The following is a 25,352-nucleotide window of genomic DNA, read 5'->3' as shown; positions in this document are numbered from 1 at the left end:
GTGGTGACTTATTTCAAAGTTAGGATGGTGAGTGACTTGAAGGGAATTTTCAGATGATGATGTTCCCATGTGTTTGTTGCCCTTGTCCTTCTAGATGGTAGGTGGTTTTCGAAGGTGCTGCCTAAGGAGCCTTGGTGAGTTTTTGTAGTGCATCTTGTAGATGGCACACACAGCTGCCACTGTGTATCGGTGGTGGAGAAATGAATGTTTGTGGATGCGGTGCTGATCAAGTGGTCTGCTTTGTCCTGGATGTTGTTGAGCTTCTCGAGTGTTGTTGGAGCTGCACCCATCCTGGCAAGTGGAGGGTATTCCACCACACTCCTGACTTATGCCTTGTAGATAATGGTCAGGCTTTGGTGAGTCAGGAGGTGACTTACTTGCCATAGGATTCCTAGCCCCTGAAGTGCTCTCATAGCCACAGTATTTACACTAATTCAGTTTAGTTTCAGGGCAATGGTAGCCCTCATGATATTGATAGTGGGGTAATCAATGATGGTATTCCATTGAATGTCAAGGGATGATGGTTAGATTCTCTATTGTTGGAGATGGTCATTGTCTGACACTTGAGTGGTGTGAATGTTAGTTGCCACTTGTCAGCTGAAGCTTGGATATTGTCCAAGTCTTGCTGCAATTGGACATGGACTGCCTCAATATCTGAGGAGTCGCAAATGGTGCTGAACATCTCCATTTCTGACCTTATGATGCAAGTAAATCATTGATGAAGCAGCTGAAAAATGTTGGACCCAGGCCACCGTTTTGAGGAATTCATAGAATCCTTACAGTACAGAAAGAGGCCATTTGGCCCATTGAGTCTGCACTGACCACAATCCCACCTAGGCTCTATTCCTGTAACCCCACATATTTACCCTGCTCATCCCCTGATATGAGGGTCAATTTAGCATGGCCAATCAACTCAACCCGCACATCTTTGGACTGTGGGAGGAAACCCACACAGACATGGGGAGAATATGCAAACTCCAGACAGACAGTGACCTGAGGCCGGAATTGAACTGAGGTCCCTGGTGCTGTGAGGCAGCAGTGCTAACCACTGTGTCACCGTGCTGCCCCTGCCATGGAATCATGATTGAGTTGGTATGAAACATATTGGATCATTGAAAATCACCAGACAACAATATCAGTAGATTGTTGACCTCTGTAGCCAAAGAATACAAGTTAGGCGAAGCTGTGATCAAATTGATTAGCGCTCTTGATATGACACACCTTGAATACAATGTCCTGCACTGACCACCAAGATAAAAGGCATTCAGGGATTGTATATAATGCAGAGAAGAGGTATGTGCTCATCGAGTTTTGAGGAGAACCCATGCTTTTCAGCCTTGAATGGAGGCATATAAAGGGATCATATAGAAGTATATGAGATAATTAACTAGAATATGATCCAGTGGGATAGGGGATGCAAATTCAAACTAGTAAAAGTAAAATGTTGGAGTGATATCAGAAAATTCTGAGAGAGTAATGAACCCAAGGAATGGACTCCTGGATACAGTAGTGAAACCCTGGAATAAATTTAAGAACCATTTTTGATTTTATTTATTATTGTCACATGTATTAGTATCAAGTGAAAATTATTGTTTCTTGCACGCTATACAGACAAAGCATACCGCACATAGAGAAGGAAACAAGAGAGTGCAGAATGTAGTGTTGCAGTCATAGCTAGAGTGTAGAGAAAGATCAAATTAATACAAGGTGGGTCCTTTCAAAAGTCTGATGGCAACAGAGAAGAAGCTGTTCTTGAGTTGGTTGGTACGTGTCCTCAGACTTTTGTATCTTTTTCCTGACAGAATAAGGTGGATCTACTGGCTGCCTTTTCGAGGCAGCGGGAAATGTAGACAAAGTCAATGGATGTGAGGCTGGTTTGCGTGGTGGACTGGGCTTCAATTGCGACCCTTTGTAGTTTCTTGTGGTCTTAGACAGAGTAGGAGCCATACCAAGCTGTGATACAACCAGAAAGAGTGCTTTCTGTGGTGCATCTGTAAAATTTGTGAGAGTCATAGCAGACATGCCAAATTTCCTTAGACTTCTGAGAAGTTAGAGGCATTGGTGGACTTTCTTAACTATAGTGTCGGCATGGGGGACCAGGACAGGTTGTTGGTGTTCTGGACACCCAGAAACTTGAAGCTCTTGACCATTTCCACTTCATTCCCATTGATGTAGACAGGGGCATGTTCTCCTCTATGCTTCTCGAAGTCGATGACTATCTCCTTTGTTTTATTGACATTGAGGGAGAGATTATTGTTGTCGCACCAGTTCACCAGATTTTCTATCTCTTTCCTGTGCTCCGTCTCATCATTGTTTGAGATTCGACCCACTACAGTGGTGTCATCAGCAAACTTGAAAATCGAGTTGGAGAGGAATTTGGCCACACAGTCATAGGAGTGTAGTGAGGGGCTGAGGAAACAACCTTGTGGGGCACTGGTGTTGAGGATGATCTTGGAGGAGGTGCTGTTGCCTATCCTTACTGACTGCATGTGGTCTGTGGGTTAGGAAGTCTAGGATCCAGTCACAGAGGGAGGAGCTGAGCCCCCAGGCCAGAGTTTGGAGTTAATTTTTGTCGCATTTTGCATTTTAAATGCTGCAATGAGAGGACTGCAGGATTTTTTCAAACAGATAAACTAAATTGGCATCCCTGAGCCACAATTTCCTTTCCATCTTCTGACACAAAAGAACAGCCAAAGGGAGAGGCATGATAGGGCGGCTGACAGTTGTATTATCATGCCCTGATGTTACTGATTCAGGAAGGAAAGGGAAATCAAATGCCAAAGTCACTATTTTTCTTTGTATTTGGGTTGAGGTTAATGAAGGAAGTTATGCCAACGATGGCCAGCAACATATTGTTGTACCCTGACTTCACTGAAGATACATATGCAGCAGAATTGGTCTTGAGAAAAATAAAATAATCTTGACTTTATCTTTAATTAATTTTAAAGCATAGTCACAGCCTTCTTTCTGAACTAATAATTGCGATTTTACCAAGAAAAGCTTTCAAATCTACATTTAGGATTATTCATTTTACAGGTTGTATGGGCAGATACTGACAAGGTGGGCTGCGCTTCTCACTTTTGTGATAAACTACAAGGCCTGGATAATAAAAACCTCTCTATTCTGGTATGCAACTATGCACCTCCGTAAGTATAAATATTACTGAAATCTCCGCAGACAGGCACCTTTCTGCGTTGAAATATTATGTCATATTTTTGTATTTCTGATTTACACTATTAGTTTCGTGAAATTCTGCAAAATAAGATAATGAACCAACACAATGGCCGGAATATTACCGTCCCACCCGCCACGGGAATCGGAGCGGGTGAGGGGCGGACCATGGAAAGGTCCGTTGACCTCGGGCGGGATTTTACGGTTTCGGGGCGAGCGAGGCCGGAATGTCCCGCCCAATGTTTCACTAACTCCGTAACGGCAAATACTTTTGGATTGTTGCTGGTGCTTTATGGCATTAAATTCAAAGGCTGTAAAGCAGTGAAATGACAAGAGCAGGATTTGTCTCTGTAAAATGTTTGACAGAACACTTGCCAATCCAATCAAAGCTTTGCCTGTCCTTCTATTTCCAGGGGTAACATAGTTGGATTGCTGCCATATAAAAAAGGAACTCCCTGCAGTGCATGTCCAACTGGATTTCAGTGTGCTAATAAACTTTGCAGTAAGTATTCCTTTATCCAATAATTGAAAGTATTGCTTCAACAAAGGTGTTTCTTCTGTTATTTAGTACATCTGATCATTAGCTTCCTGTGGCCTTCACAGAAAGTAAGTTGTGTATAGGCTGCCAACTCTGACTGGATGTTCAATCATGTGACATTCGATCATGTGACAGTTGTAGTGCTGCCCTCCACCCCCACCCTCACCTCACCTCAGTAGAACAGCATAGTCATAAGCAGAAGTCATTGGTGCATTGGAATTCACAGCTGACCTTGCTTGTGATGGTGGAAAGGGTCTGAAGAATTGTGCTTGCAATCAATCTTTTCTTATCAAGTTTATCAGTTCAGGATACAAGTTTCCTTTTACTGCTTGTCTTGAACCTAGATAAGGTTTGAATACTAACTAACATGGGCTGTATACTGAATCACGAGTTCTATTCTGTGACTGGTAATCACCTCTCATAGGATATTTTCATTGTTCCTGATTTGATTTTGTTATTATCTGCTAAGTTTTTACTTAAAAATTTCTATATGTTAGTTGCCCTTTGCTAAAATTCTAATGATGTGCCTTCTGGAGAGTGGCCTGTGGTTTCCCTCCCTCCTTAATACACTGAAGACCAGGACATATAGCGAGGAATTTTCTGGTCATGTCTACCCATACACAGAAAATTCCTAACCAAAGTCAACGGACCTTTAAATAATCTGCCAAATTTTCTGTCATTCCTGTGACGATTCCCATGGCGAGCGGGGCTGGAAAATTTACCCCATATTGTTTATTATTTGCTTTCCCTCACCTTGCTCTTATTGATACAAATATCAGTACTGATCATGATCACAGATCTGGAAGTCCAGTTATTTGTAGGGAACAGAGTTGAAATTAATTCTGAGTTCAAAGCAGGCAGAGAATGCCCTGGTGGCTGGTCCCACTGCACTCCAGAAGTCGGGGGAGGGGGAGGGGGAGGGGGGGGCGGTGGAGGTGGGGGGGGAGGGGGGAGGGGGGGGCGGTGGAGGGGGAGGGGGGGGCGGTGGAGGGGGAGGGGGGGCGGTGGAGGGGGAGGGGGGGCGGTGGAGGTGGAGGGGTGTCACAGCAAGGGCAGAGGTTGCTGAGGTGAGCGAGCACAATGTTTCAGACCACAAAGTAAACTAGCGGCTCAGTGTGGGAGAACAAACCATAATTGCAGGAGACTCTTGGATATACTGAGAGGGTTGGCAATCATCGTAGGGAAACAGCAACATGAAGACAAAATGACACCAGAAACACACGTAGAATCTGCCCGGCACTACCAAATACAACAGAATTCACTCAGTGTTCGTCAGCCACCATTTTCGCAGCACAACACTTGGAGTGCAAGGAAAAATCTAAACGAAAGTTATCCTTCTCCTTAGAACATTGAGATCCAGGCACCAAACATTATGTTAAAAATCAACTGCTATACTAAACTTTAAACACAAGAAAAACAAAATCAAATCTGAGTGCAAAACCAATCTTCAGATGTTGAAAATGAGGCAAAAATTAACATTTATAGCTTTGATTCTAGAATTACCCTTTTCATTTATAATGGCCACCCATGACTCTATCAAACAGCAGGTGCACATGAATGATAAAAGAAATTGGGGGGAAAAGCAGAACATTTTAAAAGTGGTTTCTATATCATATTTGTATTATATCTAGAGACATAAAATCAAATATAGAAAATATATACAAGAAATAATACAAAACGTATCAAACAGCAACAAGGGGGCAGAGACACTGGAGTGATTTTAACTTGATGTGGAGATGCTGGCGTTGGACTGGGGTAAGCACAATAAGAAGTCTCACAACACCAGGTTAAAGTCCAACAGGTTTATTTGGAATCACGAGCTTTCGGAGTGCTGCTCCTTCATCAGGTGAGTGATTTTAACTTGACTAACCTAGTAAGTAACTGATGGCATTGAGTTAACTTTGTTATTCCCTACCAGGTTTTATTCTCCATTGGAGTAGATTGAGATTTGAAATGAGTATGGTCTGAAACAGGCACCTAACCTAGTTACTTTAAATTTGGCCCCAAAAAATCTAAATCTGCAGCAGCTAACAAAAGCTGTAAAAGGAGCAGAAAGCAAAATGGAAAAAAAAGTTAGACTGCACTGGAATAAATGTATTCCATATACTAGTTGATTGTGAGGTCGTACTGTGGTTGTACTCAGAAGTTTTGCAAAAGTTAATACCTGGCACTATCACTAACCTCTTTCAGGTTTGAAGGCTGTTGGCCTTTAAATGTTTTTCAAAAAGTCTCTGAGGTTTTTTTATTGTTCTCTTCACAGCACCGAAATCAGACGCAGAAGGTAAGAAATAATGCTTTGTTACAGATGTTTGCCTGGTAATGTAATTGATTTGAAAACAACCTGGAAGTAAGATGGATAGACTGATTCGGCATTGCCTCATGGAGTAGCACTATCCTGAAATCACATAATCCAACTGGCTGATGTGACGCCAAGATTCCTAATTTGAACTGTTACTGGTCCTCACAATGAATGTACACATTACTGCACAAGTGTCAGGCATGAAGATGCAAGATAGGCCTGTTCTATTTTTCCTTAAAGGTTCCTTAAAGAACCCATATTGTTCTGAACTTCTGCTATTACCAGGATGCACGAAGCAGTGTCTTTTTAAGGTGCTGTGTCCTGTTCATGGATTTGCCAGAAACTGTTGTTCAATCCTGAAAGGGAGGGCAGAGGATTTGGTAAGCTAGCAACACAAAGGCTGCAATGGGTATATGGGCAGCAATGGCAGTGCCTCTGGGACTGCAGCGCAGCGGAGGAGATGGAGCCAAGGTTGTGAAGAATTGGGAAGCTCTGTACCATGCTCTCTGTCAACTTGGAATCTGACTCTTCCATGCTCCTTGATGATGACAGGAGGCAGTGTGGCAGGCCTGCAAATGCACCCACCATCTCGGTGTGCCTTCCCACCAGCACTCTACTGGATGCCGTCTCATTGAAGTCCCCAACTAAGCCCTCTGCAGCAGAGCACATCTGAAACCTCATTCTCCGGGGGAGGGGAGGGGAGGGGGGGCTGACAAAATGAACCATCCTTTACCTCTGTGCCTGCCTGACGCATCAAGTGTGGATCCCAACTCTACAAAGTGCATGCAGATCCAACATCTCAGCTGGTGCCTGTGTCCAATGAAATCAAGGGTCATCTTTGCCATTACTGAACTGTTGCTCTCCCTCTTCATTCTCGGGTTTTTGGCTGCACATGCAGCAGTCCTTGGCAGGAAATTGGAAGGGGGAGGCTGGAGCGAGTGAAGAGTAATTGGGTGAGAAGCAAGAGTTCCATGGTCACACCATCAGCAGCTTGCTTATCATGCCAGATAAAAGGGTGAGGGTGTACTGGGAGTTGAGGAGGAGCATAAGGCAAGAACCTTCCATCATCCTCAATGTTCTCAACAATGCCAGATGACATGGGCTCTGCCACTGCTAGCCTCATGATGCTGAGAGCCATCTCCTCTGTGGGAATCAGGAGATGTTCTTCTTCCTTCTCATGCAAAAACAGAAAATGCTGGAAAATCTCAGCAAGTCTGACAGCATCTGTGGAGAGAGAATAGAGCCACTGTTTCAAGTCAGAATGACTCTTTGTCAAAGCCGTTGTGTACCACCTTATACTGCATAGGACAGAGCAGAATGCCAGTGGTTGTGTTACATTGTGATTTGGTAATCTTCCTGCCACAGCTAGTCCAAGGAGGAGAGAAACTGTGAGGTTGGCAATGTTGGTTGGTGTGTGAGGATGAGATGGAATACTGGAATGTTCGGAATGAGTCCTGAGTGCCAGGGAATGTTGCTGTGTGAATAAGAATGGTGCTACCAGTAGCTGTAAAAATAACTGCGCCCCTGAATGCCATTGTGTTGGGATCCTTCCCTGGATGAGCTGACATCTGCTACATACCCCAGTCCACTGCCCATAGTGGCTCCCTACATGACAACAGTGACTAAGCTTCCTTGGTGCTAATTAAGCTGAAATGTCTGGTGGATGTGAAAAGCACTATATCAATGTAAGTCTTTTTTCTGGTGCCAGATTTATATGTTGAAATGTATGACAGCTGCAAATGTTATTACTCACTGAATGTGAAATTGATGTGCCACCATGCTCAACACATCATACAGGTGAATACCCACCCTCCTGGCAGCATTCCTAATGCTTTCATCCTCTGCCAGTCCATAGTTCGCTAAATATTTGAGCCACCACATCAAACCAGAGAAAGGCTGCCATGCAACAATTTAACACATGGCCAATGGCTCCAATCTGCACCCACCCAATTGTGGCCAACATACACACAATAATACCTGTGCTGTCATAGGAATCATTATAGAGCAGACCACTTGGGCACTAAGCAATAATTTCATTGCCTGGATGGCCAGCTCTGAAGCGCGTCAGAATGTGTGTCCCAATTCATGGTGGTCAGGCATATTCTCCATAATCTGGTCATTAAAAGGGCACTGATCTTACCACCATGGATAGTGGAAGCGGCTCTGGAGGAAGTGAAGCAGTAGGAGGAGGAGGAGGATCACAAGGAAAGGAGGAGGTAACCAAACACCCTCATTCCAGCGGGCTGTTTATGGTCACCTTGTTCCAGTACACACAATCCAAAATCCCCATTGTACATCAGCCTCACACATTACATCGCTCTATCATTCACCATCCTCTTGCCATTGTTCTGAAATAAAAGCCCCCATGGAACAAATACTCCAAATTAACTTCATCCAACGAACCCAATATTCTACACAAAATTCAGTAATCACACTTGTGCATTCCCCTCGCGCCCGTCTTATGGGTGCCTTGGTCAGTCCTAGTTTTCCTGTGCTGTACTACCCCAATGGCTGCAGCATGGTTGGTAGATGACTGCTGATTTTATGGGGATACTCCAGAAGATCCTGCAGGATACCCTTGAGAGGCATTGGGACAAGAGGGCCCAAGTATGGACTGCACCACCTTAGCGTGGGTGGCAGCAGCCTGAGCTGGCTGCCTGATGGGCAACAGCCAAGGCACTGACAAGAGTGGCAGTGGTGGGAGCACAAATAGTGTTATTCAGAGAGGGTGGCACGTTTATGCTCCATGGAGCCACTGCCCCTTCCCTGAGGCTGGGCCTCTGCATTCCTAGTAGTTTGCTGGGCTGCCATGAAACCTTGAAAACCCTTTTGAGCCACTGGTGACCACAGCCATGATGGCAGCAGCCTGAGACTGTGTGGTACCAAGCTGCCGTTGGAAGGCAATACACCAGGATTGACCTAGACTGTAACCTTGGTGGCATTGTTGTGGCAAAAGATTGAAACCACTCAAGTCTGTAAGTTTTTTATTCACCAACATGCTTGGGAGACACAACCACCTCCTACAGCATGCTTGCCTGATAGAATGGCTGCATAACATATTTAGAAATATTGGTTATCACCCTTACACTATAGAATCCTAATAAGCAGTATTATACAGGCTGCAGCTGTCCCCTTTATCCAACTGAAGGTTGAAGTCTGCTTCTGACCACACTTTGTCTGACCCATTCTCTGAAGGTCATTAAGTTTGTGATTGTTAATTTCCTACATAATCGTGCTGAGAAAAGGCTCTAAAATTATTCTTTGAAAGCTGCTAATGCTTATAACTATGTTTGCCTGCGTTCAAAGCCAATAATGTCTTGTGTTGAATTATTTCAATTACCCCACTTCAGCATATTTGACCGCGAGATGGGATTCTGACCACAAATCCATCATGCTGTCACCAAAGCTGCCTACTTCCACCTCTGTTACATTGCTTGACTTTACAGCTCCTCAGCTCATTTGCTGCTGAAATCCTCAATCATGCCTTTGTTCTCTTTAAACATGACTATTCCAATGCATTGTTGGCAACTTAAAATGTTCTAACCTCTGTAAACCTGAGTGATATCCAAAACTCTGCTGCCGTGTCTTAACCTGGACGATCTTGTTCCTGTGCTTGCTGACCTGCATTGGCTGCCGGTTAAGCGATACGTTGATGTTAAAATTGCCATCCCTGTTTGTAAGTGCCTCGATGGCCTGACCCCCTCTCCATCCTAGTAATTTCCTCCAGTCTCACGACCTTCAGAGGTTTCTGTGTTCCACAAGTTCTGACCATGAACATTCCCAATTTTCATTATTCTACCAATGGTGGACTCAATGCTGAGGAATTCCCTGTTTGATTCTCTCCAATTTGCTGGCTGAGTGTTGCTGCAAGAACCCTCAAGAAGCTCAATACTATTCCAGACAAAGCAGTTGGCCTGATTAGTACCCTATTCACTATATTCAACATTCATTTCCCTTACCATTATTGCCCAATGATTGCCAACCACAAGCTACATTGCAGCACCAATCTCAATCATAGAATCCCTACAGTGCAGAAGGAGGCCATTTGGCCCATCAAGTCTGCACTGACCACAATGCTACCCAGGCCCTATCCCCACAACCCCATGCATTTACCCTAGCTAGTCCCCTTGACACTAAGGGGTAATTTAGAGCATGGCCAATCCATCTAACCGCACATCTTTGGATTATGGGAGGAAACCCATGCAGACACAGGAAGAATGTGCAACCTCCACACAGACAGTGACCCAAGGGCAGAATTGAACCCGGGTCCCTGGAGTTGTGAGGCAGCAAGGATAACCACTGAGCCATCGTGCCACCACCACCCCCCACCTCCTCCCGCCCCCCCCCCCCCGCTCCCCCCCCCCCCCTTTTATGACTCGTGAATGTTTTCTTTCCCTGACCTTCATGTATGTTTATCTCTTGTAAGGAGATTTTAAGAAAGATTTGCTGTTTTTATTGGCATAATAGAGGGTGTGGAACTCTTCATGTCTTTATTGTAATATCCCTTATCAGCATGACTCCACATTGAGGTTGTGCAGTCCACAGAGGAAACTGTTTCTAAATTTGACAATCTCTTGGAAACATAGAAACAAAGGAACATGAAGGAGACAATTCCACCCTTTTCCAATGTTCATTGAAATCAATGCTGATCTGGGGCACAATTCCATTTACCCATCTTTGTTCCTCACCTACAAAGTACATCAATCTCAATATTTCAATTGATGGAGCAGATTTGATTTGATTTATTATTGTCACATTTATTGGTATACAGTGAAAAGTATTATCACTGCAACAGTTAGGAGTAAATTAAAATTTGCTTTATGTAGATTGGTTACAGGAAAAATTATATTGAGGGTTGAGATCTGGAGAGTGAGGCATGTTTAATATTCATATCTCTTCTAGAGCCATATCCAGAGGACATTTCCTTCTCACTTGTGAGGTGAAGAACTAGATTTTTGAACTATTTGTGGTTTCCCTATGCCACACTGGAATGTTGGAGAGGACTGTTGGGTAATTTTCCTGTGTTTGTCCATTTGACAGCTGACCTGGGAATACCTTCTCATGAATCTAATTATAAAAGGTGGAAAGAATTCCATTTTTGATAAAGGCATCTTCACATTCTTAAGGATAAAACTACCTGTTAGTAGTTTTCACTCCATCATTCTGTTCTTCAGAAAACTGAGTTTGTTGACTCACTGAATGTCTCAGTCTGTCCATCTTGTTTTCTGAGACAGTGCACACTGTCCTGTATATAATCTTACGGACACGTCAAAATCCTTATCATAATTGTGATGGGGCTAATTTAGCTAGCGGGCAAAGTGAAGGTTATAGCTAGAATTCCCTCCAGGACCGTGGAAGTGAGTGAACATTTGTTCAGGTATGTGCTCTTCAGTATCCTGTCTGCTGCTGCACCCTCCATTATTGCACTTTGCACAGGCTCAGTGACAGATTATGTGCTCACCCATGTGTGCATGTGTTGAAATTTAATGCAAAGCATCTATTGACAAATGGCCCTCTATTCTTGTCATAATGATACTGAAGTGATTGATGTCAGTTAGGCTTAGGAAGCCAATGTTACATTTGTGTAGGAGGGAGTTTGGGAATTTTGGTGGCTTATTGGTGATTAAGATCGATATACCGTGCAACTTAACAGATAAGCAGAATTTTAATAATAATTCTGCTTTGGTAAGCATCTCACAGGCTGCCTAAGGCATCCTTAAGGCCCCAAGACCGGCCGCAACAAAACCTGCTCCCATTATTCAAGAGTCGCCCAGACTGGCAGACAGCCTGGGGCAGAGGTCCCAAGAGATGGGGGGCACGGTGATACAGTAGTTAGCACTGCTACCTCACAGCACCAGGGGCCAAGGTTCAATTCCGGCCTTGGGTGGCTTTGTGGAAGTGCACATTCTCCCCATATCTGTGTTGGTTTCCTCCAGGTGCTCCGATTTCCTCCCACAGTCAAAAGATGTGGTTAGGTGGATTGGCCATACTAAATTGCCCCTTAGTGTCCAAAGATGTGTAAATTAGGGGGATTAATGGGGTTACGGAGATAGGGCAGAGGGGATGGCCAAGGTGGGATGCTCTTTCAGAGAGTTGGTGCCAACCCAATTGGCTGAATGGCCTCTTTCTGCACTGTAGGGATTTTATGGTTCTTTGGTCCTAGTTATAGGAATATGGAAGATCCAACACTGTGTTGAAGGAAATGCCAAGAACAAATGAGTGCAGGCCATCTGGGAGTCAAGCTAACACATGCAGATGGGAGAGTAACTTGAAGAATGGGAGTTCGGTTAAGGGTCTCCGCATTCTATAAACTATAACTGTGTTCAAAATTCTTGATATTGAATTGGGTGGGCCATTACTTTCTTGGGCTGCGCATTCCTACTGCTATGAGGTGTTGTGCTCAGTTGAGCTTTTCCCTCCATGTTCTTACTTATGTTTCTTTCTTCTACTGGTGTGGCAAAAAACTTGCATTTCCTTCAGTGTCCATTCTTAATTTGGAACTGTGCCACGAGGACAATGTGACAGCGAAGGAGCTCTGCGCATCTTCAATTCCCTGTTAATGTGCGCATGGATTGTTCAGAAATCCTGAGATATTTATTCCTGAATAGAAAAAGGTGTGGTATTATTCACACGTTTTTGTAAATCACTTACCAATCTGACCCCGCATTAATACTGTGGGTTCAATAGAGGAACTATGTGCGTAACAGAAAAAGATTTAAAGTCAAATTCTCTCATAGATTTTCAATTTTTGTTCAGATTGACTATGAAGGGTTGAACATTCTAACCTTCTGGGTCCAATTGATAACAGTTTGCCTTTGTAGAGCACATTTAATGGAGAAAAATGCCTCAAGATGCTTCAGTAATGAAGTAAGCAAATGTTGGATAACTCGTTCAACGAGCTGGTATGGACAAGGTGTGCGGAATTGCTTCTTGTTCCATATGATTCTGTGGTTCTATATTATTAGACAGCTAGCCCTAAAGGTTGCTTGAATGTTGCGCAGACTTCTCTCCCCTCCTTCATTGTAATCTTTCCTGCCGCTGATTGGTACAGAAGAAGTTTTCATGCTTTATCAGTTCCCTTTAAGAAGTAAAAAAACACGAAACCTGAACACTAAAAACAAATGTTTTGCTGGACATACGTTGTGGGGGCAGGTCAATGATTTTGCTGGGCTGGGGGAAACAGATGATTAATCCTTTATAACTTCTGCATCAAAGTGAACTTCATCCTATTTTTCAACAGGTGCCATAACACCTCAAGCCACCATTGTTGCGGGTGAGAACCCAGTACTGTGTTACCTTTTATTCTGATACCTGTAAGGTCAACAGTTTTGCATTGCAGTTAAAGTAAGAGGCACACTGCTTGTATCAGAAATTAATGTGTGATTGATGTGTTTTTATTTGTTTAGTTATCTTAAGTTTGCCTCAAGCACAGAAATTATCACAGAATTATAGAATTGTTACGGTGCAGAAGGAAGCCATTCAGCCATCTGCACCAGCTCTCCAAATGAGTATTATGATTTGTTGTGGAAATGCCAGCGTTGGACTGGGGTAAACACAGTGAGGACTTTAACCTGGTGTTGTTAGACTCCTCACTGTATTATGATTTGTGCCATTTTCCTGCCTTTCCCCTGTACCACTGCACTTTGTTTCTATTCAAACAATCATCTGATGCCCTCTTTAATGCTTCGATTGAACCTGCCTCCACTACACTTCCAGGCAGTGCATTCCAGACCCAAACCACTCGCTGTGTGAAGAATTTATTTTCCGCATCACATTTGCTTCTTTTGCAAATCACTTTAAATCTGTGCCCTCTCGTTCTTGATCCTTTTACAAGTGGGAACGGTTTTTCCCCTATCTAATTTGTCCAATCCCATCATGATTTTGAACACCTCTATCAATGAGTAATAAATCATAAAAAGAAACTCAAACCCTTACAACTCAACAGGGTGAGAAATGGAAAGAGTATTCAACTCCCAGATGTGTTCGCCGTATCAATTTTATTTGTGCATCATTGCTTGGCGTTTCTTAACAAATATATTTCACTGCTTCTCCAAATAGTATACCACTCAACTAATCATTTTCCAATTTAGCCCTTGGTGCTGAATTGTGCATTGAGTATTTTTTTAAAAAAGTAATGTTTATTTTCAGTGAATGGAGGCTCCAAATGAGCAGCAAGGTGGCACAGTGGTTAGCACTGCTACCTCACAGTGCCAGGGACCTGGGTTTGATTCCCGGCTTGGGTCACTATCTGTTCAGAGTCTGCATGTCCGCCCCTTGTCTGTGTGGGTTTCCTCCCACAGTCTGAAAGACGTGTTGGATATGTTGGCCGTGCTAAGTTCTCCCTCAGTGTACCCGAATAGGTGCCGGAGTGTGGCGACTATGGGATTTTCTCAGTAATTTCATTGCAGCGTTAATGTAAGCTTACTTGTGACACTAATAAATAAACTCAAACTTAACAAAGTTGTTGACGTGGTGAGTGGGCAACATTATTGGTGTTAATGTGCCCTAAGAGATGACTCTCGTTCTCCTTTCTAGTTTGTAACTTGCATTTGAATAAAAGTCCCCACTTTCTCCCAGCTCCAAGAAACTGACAGAAATGAGTTTCAATCAGGTTATGAATGAGCATTTCCTCAGCCTAAATGGAGTGACTCATTTGGAAGACTACAATTGCAGGAAATAGTAGAGTGGGGAGTGGCTTTCCAGAACTAGAGCTTTTAAAAAAAATCTTTACTCCATCCTTAAAGCCCATGAAGCCAAAGCTCAGAATGGACCGGGCAGACCCAAATTCACTTCCCATTCGCTCCAAACCCAAAATCCAATTGAATCCAATTCATGGTCCCCACAAGTGAGACAAACAACATCCAAGCCAACCCCGTTCCAACCCCCAACCCTCCACCCCACCACGTCCTGGGCCTGATCTGACACCTGATCCCAGCCAAAAAGCAGTGGCGTAGTGGTATTTTTGCTGGACTAGTAATGCAGAGACCCAGGGTGATGCTCTGGGGACCTAGATTCGAATCTCACCAGAGATTGGGGCGGCACGGTAGCACAGTGGTTAGCACTGCTGCTTCACAGCTCCAGGGTCCTGAGTTCGATTCCCGGCTCGGGTCACTGTCTGTGTGGAGTTTGCACATTCTCCTCGTGTCTGCGTGGGTTTCCTCCGGGTGCTCCAGTTTCCTCCCACAGTCCAAAGATGTGCGGGTTAGGTTGATTGGCCAGGTTAAAATTGCCCCTGAGATGCGTAGGTTAGAGGGATTAGCGGGTAAATATGTGAGGGTAGGGCCTGGGTGGGATTGTGGTTGGTGCAGACTCGATGGGCCGAATGGCCTCCTTCTGCACTGTAGAAATCATAGAATCATAGAAACCCTACAGTGCAGAAGTAGGCCATTCGGCCCATCGAGTCTGCACCGACCACAATCCCACCCAGGCCCTACCCCTATATATTTTACCCGCTAATCCCTCTAACCTATGCATCTCAGGACTCTAAGGGGCAATTTTTTTTTAACCTGGCCAATCAACCTAACCTGCACATCTTTGGACTGTGGGAGGAAACCGGAGCACCCGGAGGAAACCCACGCAGACACGAGGAGAATGTGCAAACTCCACACAGACAGTAGGAGGGTTTCTATCTATCTAGAAGATGGTGAAATTTGATTTCAATGAAAAGGAAATTTTGAATTGAAAGTCTAATGATGACCATGAAACCATTGTCGATTGTCCTGGAACTGGCATTAAGGACACAGAAATGAAATTCCTTTTTAATGAGAATCCATTGCATAATTGTTTGGCTATTTGTCCGCTATAACATTCTCTTTATAAGTCTACTCTTCACTCTCTATCTGTCCTAAATTCTCTCAGAAATATCCATTCACTTATATCGGTTTGTTAGCTTTCCCCTCAGTAAAGCCCTGTATGGAAGCTGGGTACCAGTCTAGATGCGGACCCGTGGCCCGGGAGCTGTTCCAGCACGTGTTTTGAAGAGAGTTGGGAAGAGTGTTTGGTCATGCCCTCAGGACACACTGTTGCCGTTAATGTTGCCCACTCACTATACAGCGCTGAAGCTGAGCAACTGTTGGGAAACCATCTTCTCTCTGCATTCTGCTGATTTTAATCCTCGTGTGGTAAAATGCTTACATTTTCCATATGTTAGCTCTTAATTAAACCATGAGAAACATTTTCATCAATTTCAATGATCTATAAATGTTTCCTTCCTTCGCCTGCTTGTATGTCTATCTTGGATCTGAATTTTAATAAAGGCTCACATTTTTTTCTTGCCAATAGACCAATAAAGAGTGTGAAGCTCTTAATTTTTTTAACATCACTTCAACATGACTTCAGATTAAAATTTGCAACTGACAACAGAAACACTTCCTGAATTTTAGTCAGAAACATAGGGCAGAATTTTCCATTCAGAGTACAGGGTGGGGTGAGAAAACCAGCATCCAGCTCTCCAGCTGCATAACCAAGTTTTCTCCCAGATTGTCTGGCACTCTGTCAGGCCCCAGCATCGCACTGGCAGGGCAGGGCCTGATAGAGCGGGCAACGTGGGCTCCACTGAGATCAGGGTGCCATCTGCATTAAAACAAAACTCCCTCGCAACAGCCCCATGAACATGGGAGATTCCCTATCACAAGCATGGGGCAACCCCCCCACCCCCCCCCAACACATAAGCATTGAGGCAACTCTGCCCCCCCCCTCCCCCCAACCTCGCAAGCACTGAGGCAAATCCCCCACACACAAGTGGGAGAAATGGGAGGGCAATCATCCACACATACACGGGCATATGCACATACATGCACCAGGACAACAACCGCCACCCCTCTCCCCACCCCGCCACCAGCACTGGGGTAACTCGCCAACCCTTGCCTACACACATAAGAAGAACCCCCCAAATGGAGCTTGGCAGAGGGCACTATCCTGGAACTGCCAATTGGCACTACCAGGTTGGTACTGCCAGGGTAACCGGGCATGTCCCTCTCCCCCACCACCCCCTGGGGAGGGGGGGGGGGAGGGTCGGGGGGCTTATTATTCTTACCTTTGCACCTCTAGTGGGTTCCCATCAACTGCTTCTCACATTTCATTACTTATTGTAAACTTCACTTTCAAGGGGGTAATTCCTTACCTGAGGGAGACATATGGAGAGGGAGCCCTTTAACTAGGTTTAAGTTGATTTAAATAAGAATGGTGGGAACCTCATTACATCACTGGCGAGGGACGGGGAAAATCTGAAAACAAGATCTTGCCGGCGACCATAATGAGGTTCCTGAATGCAATATTCTATGTGAGGTCTGAGCAAGGCTCTCTGCAACTGAAGCGTCACTTGTTCACTTTTACATTTCTATCTTCTGTCAGTTAAAAGCTCTTTGGCTTCTGTAAGCAGACATCCCTTCCTGGACTGCTACTGAACCAAAGTCTTTGTGAGTGTTCATTCATTCCAGATACAACTAGTATTTCTTACTTTACACGGGACAACAAAAGGTTATCATTTTGAATTTCTGAATGAAATCAGAGCGCAGTGTTAATTTCACTTCTTCAGCTGTGGTTTCTTTTGATGTCTGTTACAATATAGAAAGTGGCTGGCTGAGCTACACGCACCACACATTCCTCGGGTGAAGATTGGAAAATTGCAAGCAGTCTTCATTCATTGTCAAGTTTTCACATGCACCTGTGATTGTGACTTCAGGTTGCCAGCATCCAGTTCTCCAGAAGGTCAATTACTGTGAGATTTGAGCAGCAGTTTGGTGAAAAAACTCTGCCTGGAAATAGAAATGATTCTCATAGAATCCCAACAGTGCAGAAGGAGGCCATTCAGCCCATCGAGCCTGCACCAATAAAAATCCCACCCAAGCCATATCCCCGTAACCCCACGTATTTACTCTACTAATTCCCCTAAGGGGTAATTTACTATGGCCAATCAACCTAGCTTAGGAGTGTGGGAGGAAACCGGAGCACCCAGAGGAAGCCCATGCAGGCACGAGGAGAATGTGCAAACTCCACACAGATAATCACCCAAGGCTGGAATTGAACCTTGGCACTGTGAGGCAGCAGTGGGGATTTGTCTGCGAGAAATATGCACCTAACATGTTTTGCTATTTTTAAGGAATGGTGGCCATCGGCCAACTGCATTCAAGCATAAGATATTCATTGTTAAGGGAAATGGGCGCTGCCATGAGTTAATACACAAAATTTGCTCTCTTACTTAACATGTGAGCTCCAAGGACCCACCCTAGTTCCTGGTGAAAACAGATATTTGGCACAAATCTGATTTTCTCAGTCATGGACAGGATGTCAATGTTTGATGATTAATTCACTGCTATTGAAAAGGTTTAATGTAAAAATATATTGAAATGTCTCTATTATTGGCACCAATCTCCCAGACAACATCACCATATGAATCATTTCTACTTCCATTTCCTGAGGTCTTTTTTTCAGAGGTTTATTTTTAAATTAGCAATGAACACTACAATGGTAATAGCTGGTATTAGATCCAATCTTTGGGGCTGGCAGACATTTTATTAATGTGTTTCATTACAGCTATAAAATAAGCTGTAATACTGAAGTAAAGAGTTAAAATGCAAAGGATATATTTATCGCAGTGTAAAGTAAGAGGGATACAATCTGTTAGTATCTACAAAGTTTTGAGTTGATTGACCTCAAATGGTCTTGTGGTTAATACAAGGATGTCCAGTCTTGCATCAAGAATATTCTAAGATTCCATCTTTATATTCTGCCTCATCAACGTTAAATCACATTATATTCTAGGAATCTCAACTTACTATTGTTCCTATACGTCAATAGATTTCAATGCTTCTCCAAGCCAAGCAGCCTTCTAATTACCTTTGTATAGTACAAAATACTCTGAAACTGTCAACTATGGTTCCCATGTTATATAGAGGGATATAAGCGGTTATAAGCGGGGAAATGTGAAATGATTCATTTTGGTAGGAAGAACATTGGGAAACAATATAAAGTATGGGGTACAACTCTGAAGGAAATGCAGGAGTAGAGGGACCTGGGTGTATCTGAGCATAAGTCATTAAAGGTAGTGGCAGGACAGGTTGAGAGAGCAATTAAAAAAGCATATAGTATCCTGGGCTTTATTAATAGGGGCCTAGAATACCAGGGCAAGGAGGTAATGTTGAGCTTGTTAAAGTCACTAGTTTGGCCTCAGCTGGAGTATTGCATCCAATATGGGCATCACACTTCAGGAAGGGTTTGAAGGCATGGGAGAGAGTGCAGAAAAGATTAGCAAAAATGATTTGGGGCGGCACGGTGGCACAGTACTTAGCACTGCTGCCTCACAGAACCAGGGACCTTGGTTCAATTCCCGGCTTGGGCCACTGTCTGTGTGGAGTTTGCACATTTTCCCCGTGTCTGGGTGGGTTTCCTCCAGATGCTCTGGTTTCCTCCCACAGTCCAAAGATGTGCAGGTTAGGTGCATTGGCCATGCTCTCCCTCAGTGTTTCCAAACAGGCACTGGAGTTTCGTGACTGGGGGATTTTCACAGTAACTTCATTGCAGTCTGAATGTAAGCCTACTTGTGACTAATAAATAAACTTTTTACTTTTTCCTGTGATAAGAACTTCAGTTATGAAGCTAGATTGGAAAGGTTAGGACTGTTAGAGAAAAGAAGGCTGAGAAGAGCTTTGATGGAGGTATTGAAAATAATGAAGGGTCTGGATAGAGTAGATAGAAAGAAACTGTGTTCACTCATGAAAGGATTAAGGGTGAGAGGGCAGAAATTTAAAGTAATTAGTAAAGTTAAAAGACTGCCTTAGGGTATGGTGAAGGCAGGTTCAATTAACGCATTCGAAGGGAATTAGACTTTTATTTGTAAAGAGAGAATTTGCAGGACTACAGGGAGAAGACAGGAGAATGGGACTGGGTGAGTTGCTCATTCAGAGAGCCAGTATAGATATCATGGGCCAAAGAGCCTCCTCCTGCACTGTTAGAGTGGTTTTCCAATGAGGTGGCAAAAATACTCAGGAAACCAATGTCATAGTATAATAGTAAAACTTTATTAAAAACCAATGATCAATGGGAGAGATTATTGGTGATAATCTCCGATACAGAATATCAGGACCCCCTCGAATAAGTTCTAATGTTATCAATAAAAAACAATAGTTATTTTTTAAAAATCTGATTTTCTGCCTTACATTAGTATAAAAGTAATTTCATTTAATGTTAATACATCAATATAAATCTCTGTCAGCCAATTGCTCGGTACTTTCCAGCATAATAGTTTATTTATCCGTTACTAACCAGAAGTTATTCCCACTCTAGTTTGATTAATTCCCTGTTGCCTGGATATGGCAGCCATTACTATAATGGCCAATGTGGAGGTTTCTCTCCGGCTCGTTGCCAAGATTGATTAGACATTTGTCCTCGCATCCGAGGTTATGTCCAATCTGTGTCTGGGCTGTGAACCAACTATTCATTAAAGTTTTGAAATGTGTTCCCTTTCAGTAATCTCCAAGATGTAGCCATACTAGCTGGGGTTCCCAGGACTATGGTCAAACTATTCAATTTTCCCATTATGTTCTTTGGTACCTTGCATTGACTGAAAAATGTTCAATCACAGTAAAATACTTAAAATGCACTTTAAAATATCAACTTAAATGTCTTAAAATCATCGTTACTTGCTTTAAATTTCTTATTGCATTAATATGTGGGTAAGTCATCATTCCTCAACCTGCTGTTACCATTATCGGTGTTTGTATTCTGTCTGAACTAAGAGAAACATAAAATAATTGCTTTCTTGCACCATAACAATTCTATGATTCTGTGATTTTGAATTGTGGACTGATTGTGAGTTAAATCAAAACAACAGTCACTGCCTGGTCCAGCACTAAACCATTCAGACTAGAAGGTTGGGCAGATTATAAATGGGGAACTAGATTTAACTTTACTTTCTCTGGGCTAATGATGGGGTGGAAATCAACTACCTCATGCTAAAAAGTCAACTACCCCTTTGAATAGCCTGCCACTGAGCGCGTACGGGAAAATCATGATGAGGCAGTGGAGAGCTGTCAATTCCTACAGAATAATCCAGCATGAATAAATCCTTTTTCATCATTCATGGGATTTGGGTGCCACTGACTGGGCCAGCATTTGTTGTCCATTGTTGAACTGAGTGGCTTCCTAGGCCATTTCAGAGGGCATTTAAGCATCAACCACATTGCTGTGGGTCTGGAGTCACATGTAGGCCAGAGCAGGTAAGGATGGCAGATTTCCTTCCCTAAAGTACGTTAATGAAGCAGATGGGTTTTTTTTAATGACAGTTAACAATGATTTCATGGTCATCATTAGACTTTTAACGCCAGAATTTTTAAATTGACTCCAAATGTCACCATCCGCCGTGGTGGAATTTGAACCTGGGTCCCCAGAGCATTACCCTGGATCTCTGGATTACTAGTTCAGGGACAATACCACTACGCCACCTCCTCGCCTCAGGGAAATCACCTCCGGGAAGAAGAAAAGAAACTTCCACCATTTTAAAACTGTCAAAATTATTAAAGTCTAAATTCTCCAGTCATCAAGCACAGAAAATATCCTCTTGTTGATTGTGAATGAGGAACATTTGGTCAAAGTCCTTGCAAGGTAATTCCTTATGATTTCCACAAAATATTAAACAGTTGTTGGAAAAAAAATCAAGCATGACCATCAAATTCTACAATTTTTTTTATTGTAATGCGCTGTTTTAGGATTAATAATGGGTGAAATGTGAGGAACTTACCGTCTCCATTTTGTTATTCAACAGGTGCTCCCGGGGCAGAAAATACCAAGCCTAATGAGATCGCAGCATTGTGTTATAATGTTGTTCTGACACTCGTGATGTTAGCAGTTTCATATTCTGTATAAAGTTGAAGAGCAGTATATGTTACAAATAATATACGCTCAATATGATTTTGTTCAGATTTCCTGATGAAAGTGTTTTCTTGGAAACATTTAGCTGGATACTCTCTGATCAGTGAGAATAGACACCTGATCAAAATTAGTCTCAAGTTTTAAACTGTATGTTTAAAAAAAAACAAAAGAATGTTGCCTTTCAAACTAGTTGTGTTATTGGTTGGAGAGTCTGCATTCTTCCAACATTTTTCCTTCCCTTATGAACAACACTGACCCAGATTTTGTAGTCTGTGTTGAAGGAATGGCATCAGCCTTTTATTACATTTATATTTGTCAGCAGAATTTTGTGTTGTTGTGATTGGAAATCCATTTCAGCACAGTGTTCTCCATCTTCTTGATCTGTACGTTGAACTATTTGCCACAAATTGCTTTCTGGTTTATTCCTCAATAACACTGAACATTGTTAGTGTCAACATTTGCTGTGAAATCCAGAACACTGAGCTTTGCTGGGATAGTCCGTGAGGTACCAGCAACCCCTGTTCCTTGGAACTAGAGATACAGGAGGCATATATAAAACTGTAAAAGCACGGGAAGAAAATCCATGACCAAACTAAAGAAACTTACACACAGTATTTTGTCATTTTTCTTGTACAATTCACTTAGCAAGTTATATTAATAATATATGCTATTTTGCACTTCATAGGTTGAAGGAATATTAAACACAAGCCTAAAGATATAAATTTTACATTGCAACGTTTCCTAAAGATTAAAGAATAGGGAGGATAGTGTGATTATCAAGGTATATTCACACTGTAAAATAAAATCTCAGCATACTATATGTACAGGGGACCAGTGACTCAATACATTGAAAGCAAGGGACAAAGGGATTTAAGGATTATTTATTTTTCTTTACTCTTTTTAATAGGAGGGTTCATATTTAACAACCTGAAGAAGTAGAAAGTGATCCAGATTTCTCTTAATTTGTTTTATCTACCATTTGGACAGAAACTAATTCTTTTAGTGATTGTGATTCCTATCATTCCAAATTTGTCCTATTTAGTTTTACATTCAGAAAGTCTTTTGAATGCACCAAATAAACTACAAAAGGAAACTAATGTGCGCACATAGGAACATTAGCTTAGCTATTGTTAGTGTCACAAGTGGGCTTCCATTAATACTGCAATGAAGTTACTGTGAAAATCCCCTAGTCACCACACTCTTGTTCAGATACACTAAGGGAGAATTTACCGTGGCCAATGCATCTAACCAGCAAGTCTTTCTAAGTGTGGGAGGAAGCCAGAGCACCTGGAGGAAACCCATGCAGACACTGGGAGAATGTGCAGATTCCACACAGACAGTGACCCAAGCTGGGAATCAAACCCAGGTCCCTGACGCTGTGAGGCAGCAGTGCTAACCACTGTGTTACCGTGCCGCTCATTTGGAGCCTCCATTCACTGAAAATAAACATTACTTTTTTTTTAACTCAATGCACAACTCAGCACCAAGGGCTAAATTGGAAAATGATTGGTGGAGAAGCAGCGAAATGTATTTGTTAAGAAACGCCAAGCAATGATGCACAAATAAAACTGATACGGCGAACACATCTGGGAGTTGAATACTCTTTCCATTTCTCACCCTGTTGAGTTGTAAGGGTTTGAGTTTCTTTTTATGATTTATTACTCATTGATAGAGGTGTTCAAAATCATGAGGGGATTGGACAGATTAGATAGGGAAAAACCATTCCCACTTGTAAAAGGATCAAGAACGAGAGGGCACAGATTTAAAGTGATTTGCAAAAGAAGCAAATGTGATGCGAGAAAAAACTGCTTCACACAGCGAGTGGTTCGGGTCTGGAATGCACTGGAAGTGTGGTGGAGTCAGGTTCAATCAAAACATTCAAGAGGGCATCAGATGATTGTTTGAATAGAAACAAAGTACATGGGTAGAGGAGAAAGGCTGGAGAATGGCACCAAGTCATAATGCTCATTTGGAGAGCTGGTGCAGACATGTGGGGCTGAATGGCTTCCCTCTGCACTGTAATAATTCTATAATTCTGTGATAAGTTTGCCTCACGCATAAACATCCAAGAATAATTGCTCATTGATGAAGCCAAATAAAATTATATCAAGCACCCGGAGGAAACCCACACAGACATGGGGAGAACATGCAGATTCTGCACAGACAGTGACCCAAGCCGGGAACTGAACCCGGGTCTCTGGCGCTGTGAGGCAGCAGTGCTAACCGCTGTGAATCTCTCAGCCCATAGACCTTTTCACCAACCCAACATTTTGCAGCAACAGCCCAAAGCCAGGAATAAAACAGCAAGTCCAGTAGAACCTCAGAGTGTGTCCCTGCCTTCACTAAACAAATCAGAATTGGAAGGGGCCATCACCATTCTATGAACACTTTGTGACAAACTCTGCAACACCTTAGTGAGGCTAAACATAGAATTCACATCATTAATAATAAAGCTGTATCCTTAATAAATTGAATATACAGGCAAATGCACATGTCTCTAAGCCTGGTTAATATTATTTAACAAAGTTCCCCTGAACCACTGTCTTTTCTAAACTGTAAAATGTAATAATCTCTGAGATTTATTCATGGTTAATGCTCTGTCCCCTTGTTATTTCTCCTGTTGTTCTCCCCATACTCTGTCCAATACATATATTCTTTAGCTATTTTGAGGAGACGTAACCTGAACCCAATGCTCTAAGCAACTAAATATTGTAAAGTCTGGACCTTTGCATTCTACTGTTCTGACTATGATATAGGAGTATTATATTAATTCTAAAAACATGCTTCACTTTATTTGGATGTTGAAAATAATACAAAATGGGAAGAGTTAGTAAAAGACCAGTACATATAATTAGAACAGTAGAAGGCAAATTCCAGAGCTTTTACAGAGCGCTTACTAGATCATAAATCCGACATCTTCTCTTAAAGGTGATCTGAAATTCCATACGGGTTTTCTCAATGTTTCTGCAATCAGTGCTGTCAGCTGTTGTCAGTTAGATAAATGGTGAATGGAGGTCCAAAAGCATATTGAGCAAGAAATCCACCAGGGGTAGGGTGTGAACCATTAGTAGCCTCATGATGCATTTTCATTGCTCGATAATGTTTGAAGGTATTATGATCATCTGACTAAATGCTATGGTACCGACAAGAACCAGTCCAGTCACGCACAGAGGGAGCCCAAACTTCTCACAATCGGAGCATAAAATAATGCTCACTGTGGTAGAGAAAGGAGGAAGGTATTCATTTTCATAGTACTCTACTGTTTGAATAGAAAGATGTAGTTTAATTACTAGGTAACTATGTTATTTATAGCTTGTATTGTAAAATATTGTACTGCTATGTTTTGATATTTGTGATTGGGGACACAATGTTGTATGAATAATTGTGACTCCAAGTTTTTAAAATTATAATTAACTAATATATTTCATATGAATAGAACTTGTTAAGTGAATCAGGGTAAAGAAATAGGAGTGTCTA

The 25,352-nt window shown here is 42.6% G+C and overlaps 1 protein-coding gene across 1 annotated transcript in view; it reads left to right on the top strand.

Moving 5' to 3' along the window:
• LOC144479208 (peptidase inhibitor 16-like) overlaps positions 1 to 25,352 on the top strand; it is a 43,262-nt gene that overhangs the window by 5,961 nt on the left and 11,949 nt on the right. The window contains exons 3-4 of the mRNA XM_078197870.1: positions 3,037 to 3,146; positions 3,585 to 3,673. Coding sequence (XP_078053996.1) covers positions 3,037 to 3,146; positions 3,585 to 3,673 — 199 coding nt within the window. The remainder of the gene's footprint in view (positions 1 to 3,036; positions 3,147 to 3,584; positions 3,674 to 25,352) is intronic.

This window comes from Mustelus asterias, chromosome 25 (genome assembly GCF_964213995.1).
Source record: "Mustelus asterias chromosome 25, sMusAst1.hap1.1, whole genome shotgun sequence".
Taxonomy (NCBI): domain Eukaryota; kingdom Metazoa; phylum Chordata; class Chondrichthyes; order Carcharhiniformes; family Triakidae; genus Mustelus; species Mustelus asterias.
The sequence above is the reverse complement of the archived record's forward strand: the minus strand, read 5'-3'. Positions and strand labels throughout refer to the sequence as shown.